Here is an 8839-nt window from a genome sequence, read left to right as displayed (position 1 = left end):
ACAACAACAACAATAATTTCAAATCATTCTTTTGTCTTTTTCATGTAGTGTTAACATGCCATTTCTTCAATTTCAAATATTAAATAGTAGCTGACAAAAGTTGTAAGTTACTTTTACCTCCCTCCAGATTTTCTACAGAAGAAAAAGAGGTTTTAAATCTACACCCAAGAAATTATCACTAGGTTTAGAACAAAAAAGAAGATACCAACAAAAGCAAACACTCTACTTAAAAATTCAGTGCTATGTTGTAAATATGGAAAAGAATTTTGACATGCATAAGTGGCGCTGTAAGATATGCACTGGACTGCTAACCCCAAGCTCATGTGTTCAAACCCACCAACCACCTCACAGAGAAAGATGAGCATTTCTACTCCCATAAAGATTCAACCTCAGAAACCCAACATGGTTTGTTGTTGCTAAGTATTGTCAAGTTGGTTCCAACTCATAGCGCCTCTGTAAAGGGTTTCAGAGACTGCAAATCTTTACAAAAGCTGAAAGTCTCACCTTTCTCTCAGAAAGCAGCTGGCTGGTTTAGTAAGCAGTCCGGTGCTTATCTTACAGCACCACCAAAATTTGTCAAAATTCTTTTCCATATTCACAGTACAGCACTGAATTTGTAAGCAGACAATTTGCTTCCATTGGTATCTTCTTATCTGTTCTAAACATAATGATAATTTCTTGGAATCAATTCAATGGCAGTGGGTTTTGGATTGGGTTTTAGTTTCTTTGTATAAAATTAAAATCGTTACTTATGTCCCCTATTAAGTCCCCCTCCCCCTTTTTTTAATATGGCCAGTAGTTGTTTCTCAAGTTAATAAAAGACAAGCTTTATGGATATTACAATGGAAATACTAGCATTTAGGCAAAAAAGTAAGCTTAAGGCCATGCCCTCATAAAGTAAAGAAAAATACAGAAAAATGAACTAAAGAGTTAAATGTTAAAAAACCACATTGAAAAAAGGCAAAAGAAAAATGAAAAAACAAAAAAAGGATGAATGAATATTGAAATATTTTTATATGAGGAAAGATCTTTATAAATATAAAAATAAGAATGCTTCCAGAACCTTTGTTGTTGTTAAGTTCTATCAAGTTGGTTCCAACTTATACGACCCTGTATAGGGTTTCCAAGGAGTGGTGGGTGAGTTTGAACTGCCAACCTTGTGGTCCAGTGCTTATCCTGTAGCGCTATACCAGGACTCCTCCAGAAGCATGAAGGACGTAATTAGTTTACTCTATTAATAAGACCCTAATACTAATAACAATCTACTAACAATCAGGGTCATTAAGTGGAAAATAATGTCTTGGTGATAGCAACAATGCTGGAGGTCGCATTATATAATTTTGTAAGACCAGCAACTTATTTATTGCAAATACCACCTTTTTAAACAGCATAAATGGCAACTATACTAATGGAATCACCAGATGGAATACATAGGAGAGATGATGGAGACGCTAAGTATCATCAATCAAAGTAAGACCAGGAGTCAACTGTGGAGCAGATCATAGATTGCTCATATACAAGTTCAGGCTGTGGCCGAAGAAACTTTAAAGAAGCCCATAAGAGTCAAGATATGACCTTGAATACATCCCACATGATTCAGAGATCATTGACAAGAAACAGATTTGATGCATCAGACACTAATGACCAAAGACCAGAAGAATTGTGGGATGACATCAAGAACATCATCATCATTGCAAAGACAGGAAATAAAGATGGATATCAGAGAGGCTCTAAAGCTTGTTCTTGGGTGTAGAAAAGCTAAACCAACTTTAAGAAATAAGGAAGTAAAAAGAGCTGAACTGAACACTTCAAAGAGCAGTTCAAGAAGAGAAAGTCAAGTATTATAATAATGAAATCTGCAAAGACCTGGAGTTTAAAAACCAAAAGGGGAAAACATGCTCAACATTTCTCAAGTATTGATAATAATACATGTAAGTAAATTTTGCTAAATATAATTCAAAATGGTTTTAGCAGTACTTTGACAGGGACCTGTCAGAAATTCAACCAGAATTCAGAAGAGAATGTAAAACAAAGGATATCACTGCTGACATCACATGGATCTTGAAAAAACAGAGAATACCAGAAGGACATTTACTTGCGCTTTATTGACTTATGCAAAGGCATTCGACTGGATCACTACAAATTATGGATAACACTGCAAAGAATGGGTATTCCAGAACACTTAATTGTGCTCCTGAGGAACCTGTACATAGACCGAGAGGCAGTTGCTCAAAGAGAACAAAGGGTTACTGAATGATTTTAAACCATGAAAGGTATACACCAGGGCTGTATCCTTTCACCACACTTACCCAGTCTGCATGTTGAGTAAATAATCTGTGAAACTGGATTATATGAAGAAGGACGCATCAGGACTGGAGGACGACTTAGTGACAACCTTTCATATGCAGATGATACATTTGCTTGGTGGAAGCAAAGAGGACTTGAAATACTTACTGAAGAACATCAAAGACTAAAGCCTTCAATATAGATTGTTCCTCAATGTAAAGAAAATAAAAGTACTCACTAGACCAATAGCATAATGATATGTAGAGAAAAGACTAAAGTTATCAAAGACTTCATTTTAGTGGAATCCACAAACAACATTCATGGAAGCAACAGTCAAGAAATCAAATGATGCACTGGATTAGGCAAATCTGCTGCAAAAGATCTTTTTGAAGTATTCAAGAGCAAAGATACCACTTTGAGAACTAAGGTGTGCCTGACCCATAGCCATAGTATTTTCAATAGCCTCAAAAGCATATGAAACTTAGACAATGAATAAGGAAGACCATAGGAGAATCAATGCATTTGAATGGTGGTGGGTGTTGGCAACGACTATTCAAAGTACTAAGGATTGACAGACAGAATGCTTTTTAGAAGCGAGGATAGCAAGATTTCATCTGTAGTAGTTTGGACATATTATCAAAAGGGATCAGTCCTGGGAGAAGGACATCACTTTTGGTAAAACGGAAGGGCAACAAAAAAGAGGAAGACCCACAACAAGATAGATCGACTCACTGGCAGCAGCAAAGGGTTCAAACATAACAATTGTGAAGATGGTACAGGACCTAGTAGTGTTTCATTCAGTTGTACACAGGGTCAGGGAATCAACTCGATGGCACCTAACGACAAAAACACCATCAACTAATAACACAATGAAATAGTCAATTAAAATATAAATTAAAAAGTGGTTTTGTTTTTTTAGAGACAAACAATTAAAAATGTAAAACTAAATTATGACCAATTGCTACAATCAATTTGAAAAACAAAGGTCTAGGAGAGAAATGGCATCACAGAGAGCCATGGCATTTTATATCCAGGTTAATCTATAAACAGAAGATGCAACTTTGACCAGCATGGGAACTGTAACTGAGCCTCCTGTATAAGGCGTAACCCACATCAACGTGCTGCTTCATTTAAAAGCACAGGACTGAAAACACTGTCTGTCAGCCAGAGAAGCAACACTAGGTTTCTGGAGTAGACTTGACCGCACACAATGACCATAAAATAAATTAAAAACTCCCAAGCCTATGTTAATAACAAATACACTGTCAAAATTTTAGTGTAAATGTGGTGTGGGAACCAAGAATGCTGAGAAGCTAATAAATAACCACACTTCCCAATGAAAACATCTCTATGTTTGGTACGTAATACATTGCATCGTATGAATGTTATGTGTACGTCTCTCCTATTGGATTATAAACTCTGACAGACATGTAATATGCTACATGCCTAACACACTACATATAGTGAGTCCTACAGTAAGATGATATCTTATTTTTCATTTTGAAATCTCATTTTTGTTTTTGGATATATCCTCTACTATCGCTGAAATGGAGTCCTACTATAGTGCTGTCAGATAAAGCACTGGACTGCAAGGTTGGCAGTTCAAACTCACCAGCCGCTCCTAAGAAACCCTATATGGGGTCACTATGAGTCGGAACAGACCCAACAACACTTAACAACAACACTGTTGAAATATAATTTTTATAGGTAAAAATTGTTGGTACCTTTCATGAGTATCAATCGGCTCTGGAACGGAATCTAAGTTTCAGAATCAGCATGAGCTTCCAGTGTGTGTCAGCTTACCTAATAGCAGTTACTCGGAGGATGAGGGCCTCCGTTTGCTCTGACAAATGCGATGGCAGTAGCAGCTCCACTGGCTGCAGGCCCAGTATCCGCGTTTCCAGTTCTGAACGGGTAGCAGAGTCTTGGAAACTATCAAACACAACCTCACCGGTGGCAGGCTGTACACCCTAGAAAGAAACAAAAATACAATGTCACAGAATTTTTTTTTTTTTTTTTAACCATTGTACCTATGACACAGCACAAATCAACTTGGTAGCAAAACAGGCGATGCACTAATTAAGGATGTGCTCCAGTTCTAAAGATCCAAAAGGAGTCAGCCTCACCACTATCTAAACCACACAAGGTGGAACTCCACAGGCAGCTTGACTTCAAGGTCTGGATCTGATAGACCTAGCTAAGTGACTGTGATGTCACCAAGCCCCCTCCTGGACCTCCGTTTCCTTGTTGGTTAATGCACTGGACTACACAGTCGATTTGAACCACAAGGCCGGCAGTTCAAGTTCACCAGCCGCTCCTTGGAAACCCTCTACAGAGTTGCTATGGGTCAGAACCAACTCTATGGCATTTAACAACAAAAATGAGTGGGGATAAATCAGCCAATTTCCTTCACTGGGTTTTTGTAAGGATCAGAAAGCAAACATGTAAATGCTTTGTAAACTATAAAGCACTAACCTACTAATACTGCTACTGATATTGAAGTGTAGGGGGCTACTGTGAGGACTAGTTACAGCTAACAGGCAGAAAAACAACCAATCCCTACACTCATTCACCGCAAGTGGAGAGTGAGCAGGCACAATCACTTTAGAAAACAGCTTGGCATTATCTAAGAAAGTGAAAATATTCCTACTCCGTAACTCAGCAATTCTTCCAAGAGGTATGCACTCTTGAAACTCAAGCTGATATATACCATAATACATGCATTTATAGCAGCATCACTCTTTGTACAACCAGAAACTAAAAAGAACTCAGATGTTCATCAACAATAAAAAAACCAACTACAGATCACAAAGTGGAATACTACAGATCAGTGATAATGGTCACACTTATAAACAAATCTCGTATACATAACAGTCAATGGAAACAAGCTCCAAAGAACACATGCAATGTGTTTACATAAATAGATACAGTCTAAATTGGTAAATTGGAATTTTAAGATTATTGTCATAAAAGTCAACCTTGTGATTTCAGAGTCTGGGTGTGGGATTAACACACTGTGGGATTAACAATGGCCCACAAGGTCAGTTTGAACCACAAGGTTGGCGGTTTAAACTCAACAGCTGCTCCTTGGAAACTCTATAGAGGGTCACTATGAGTTGGAACCAACACCACAGCAACAATCGTTTCCAAAAGATATAACCAAGGTCACTGAGCAACTTGTGTAAACACTACTGAATGGGAACCAACACTGTTGTGTAAAAATTCACCAAAAACACATTTTTTTTTTTTTTAAAGGAGGGATGGTGGTGAAACTTCCAGCAAGATGGCAGACTAGGAAGACACACTACACAGACCCTCTACAACAAAGATACAAGAGACCACATGAAACAGACATAGATGAAAATCCTGGAACCATGAACTTCAGTGGAAAGGTTAGAGAAGTTAATTGAGTGCTTGCTGGAAGGAGAAGCTAAGCAGGGACAGCAAGACTGGTGAATGGCCTGCCAGACCATCTTGAGCCTTTGTGAGCAGTTTTGACAATAAGAGGCCTGGCAGAGCAGATTCACATAAGTGATGGACAATGTGTGATTCCTTCTTATTCCCCATGCTTCCCCGGTCACTTGTGTGGCCAACTCCCACCCTCATCCACCCCCAGTGCAGTCCCTGCTCTCTAAGAGTTTAGTCATGTGGTTGTGAGGCAGGGAATGACTATGCCAATTTGGCACCTGGATTCAGGCAGCAGGCTTGGCTCCATACTTAAAGAACCCACAGAGCCACCAGGCCAGTTATTAGTCTAGCAGAAACCCTCATAACCAGTCATCCTGCCCTCAGCGGAACTGTGGCCCTAACAGACACTGAAACTAGTTTCATCAAGGGCCTCCACGAATTCCTTCCAGACTGAGTACCCTGAACACAGATAACACTCAGACCTAGAAGACTTCATTGTGACTCTAACAGCAACTAACAACAATTCTCTTTTCATCTTCCCTCTCCCTAATTTTTTTGTGTTTTTTTTTCCTCTGATTTTTCTCTTCTATAGCTCTAATTTCCTGTCCCTCTTTTCTCTTTTTAAACATTATATTCTTTTTTACTGTTTGCTGCCTGATATTTTTTCTTAATTCTCCTTTATTACTTTCATTTTTCATTGTGGGTTGCTTGTTTGTTTACTGTTTTGTTTTTTTGTGTGTTTGGGGAGTGGGGGTTTTCTCCTGTTTCCCAGCCAACAAGAGACAGCAACCCTGCTCACAGAGTCCAGCCATAACCATATCCTCTACAACTCCACCCACTGGACAAGAGCTAGTACCAGCTCCAATACGACATGAGACGGAGCTCTGGTAGTGTAGTGGTTATCAATCAGGCTGCTAATCTCACAGTCAGCAATTTGAAATTACCAGCTATTCTGCATGAGAAATATGAGGCTTTCTGCTCCCGTAGAGATTTACAGCCTCGGAAACCCTGTACAGGGTCACTATGAGTCGGAACCGACTCCATGGCACATAACAACAACATATGACCTGATTAATAGCAACACCAGTCAAACCCACCCTAGACTGAGGTGCACAAACAGAGAATGGGGAACAGTGAGCACATTTCCATTCTCAAAATACACCCACAGGAGACAGCTAGTGAGACCCTAAAGTATACATCAACATACAGTGATCTAATGGAACTAACTGAAAAAAACAATTCAAACAAATGTTATTTAGGTACCTTCAAAGGACTGACAGAAAGACTGAGAACACAAGAAAAAAACTTAGAAGAATTCAGGAAAACATTACATGAGCAAACAAAACAAATGAAAATTTGGAAGCAATAAAAAAACTCTGCAATTAGAAATTCAGAAAATTAATTCTAAGATTTCAGAAGTGAGCAATATATTGGAAGGTCAAAGGGCAAATGGAAGCCCAAATTAGTGGGCTTTAATATAAATTTCCCAATACTAGCATAATAGAAGACAATCAGAAAAAGAATGAAAAAATCCAAAGGCAGATTAAAAGTTATGTGGGACACCAAGAAGAGTGATAATTTATAGGTGATCGGAATTCCAGATTAAGGGGGAACAAAAAACAAAAAAAAAGAAACACACAGAAAACTGTCAAAGAGTTATTGGAAGAAAACTTACCTAGCCAACATGAAAAATGAGAAGATAAGTATACAATAAGCTGAATGAACCCCAAACAGGATAGATCCCAAAAGAAAATCACCAAGACATACATAATCAATCTTTCTAAAACCATGGACAAGCCAAGAGTCCTGAGAGCAGCTCAGGAACAACAAAAAGTTACCTACAAAGGAGAACCACTAAGACTAAACTCTGATTTCTCATCAAACACCATGTAGGCAAGAAGGTAATAATACAATGACATGACATACGCCAAAACTGAAAAGAAAAAAAAGAATGCCAACCAAGAATCATACACCCAGCAAAATCATCCCTCAAATACAACAGCAAAATCATAACATATCCAGATAAGCAGAAATTGAAGGAATTTTTAATAACCAGACCAACGTTACAAAAAAAAAAAAAAAACACTAAAGGGTGTTCTTTGGACTAAAAACCAGTAACATGAGATTAATATACATGTGAACACCACCTACAACTCAATCCATGATATTGTTGTTATTGTTTGGTGCCATCAAGCAGGTTGTAAATCATACACAAAACAGAATGAAACACAGCCTGGCCCTGCACCACCTCACAACTGTTGGTTTGCTTGAATCATTGCTGCTACCTCTGTGCCAATCCATCGCGCTAGAGTTTTTCCTCTTTTTTGCAGACCCTCAACTTTACCAAGCATGATGTCCTACTCCAGGCAATGGTCTCTCCTGATAACATGTCCAAAGTATGAAGACAAAGACTCACCATCCAGGCTTCTAAGTACTCCAGCTACACTTCTTTCAACACAGACCTGCTGGGTTCTTCTGGCAGTCCATGGTACTTTCAATATTCTTCTCCAACATGCAAACTCAAATACATCAATTTGTCTACAGTCTTCCTTATTCATTGTCCAACTTTCACATTTATCTGAAGCTATTGCAAATACCATGGCTTGGGTCAGGAACACCTTCGTCCTAAAACTGGTATCTTCGCTTTTGAACATATGAAAGAGGTCTTGTGCAACAGATTTGCCTAATGTAAAAAGTTGTTTGACTTCTTGGCTTCTATTTATTACATGAGTGTTGACAGTAGATCCATGCAAACTACAGTCTTTGGCAACGTCAATCTTTTCTCTGTTTATCATGATGATATTAATTGGTCCAACTGTGAGGATTTTTGTTTTCTTTACATTAAGGTGTAATCCATACTGAAGGCTGCAGTCTTTTATATTCATCAGTAAATAACTTAAGTCAGTTTCCCAAGCAAGGTTGCATCACCTACATATCTCAGGTTTAATGAGTCTTCCTCCAATCCTGATGCCTCGTTTTTCATATAATCCAGCTCTTGGATTATTTGTTCAGCACACAGATTGAAAAAATATGGTGAAAAAATACAACCCTGGCACACACCTTTCCAAATTTTAAATCATTCAGTGTTCCTTGTTCTGTTGGAACAATTGCTTCTTGGTCTATGTACAGATTCCTCAAGAGCACA

The 8839-nt window shown here is 38.4% G+C and overlaps 1 protein-coding gene across 1 annotated transcript in view; it reads right to left on the bottom strand.

The window, feature by feature from the left end:
* MSH3 (mutS homolog 3) overlaps positions 1–8839 on the bottom strand; it is a 280941-nt gene that overhangs the window by 233835 nt on the left and 38267 nt on the right. Inside the window, exon 9 of the mRNA XM_006870606.1 lies at positions 4090–4256. Coding sequence (XP_006870668.1) covers positions 4090–4256 — 167 coding nt within the window. The remainder of the gene's footprint in view (positions 1–4089; positions 4257–8839) is intronic.

Source organism: Chrysochloris asiatica, unplaced genomic scaffold, assembly GCF_000296735.1.
Source record: "Chrysochloris asiatica unplaced genomic scaffold, ChrAsi1.0 scaffold00145, whole genome shotgun sequence".
NCBI lineage: Eukaryota > Metazoa > Chordata > Mammalia > Afrosoricida > Chrysochloridae > Chrysochloris > Chrysochloris asiatica.
This window is presented reverse-complemented; position numbering and strand designations above follow the sequence as displayed.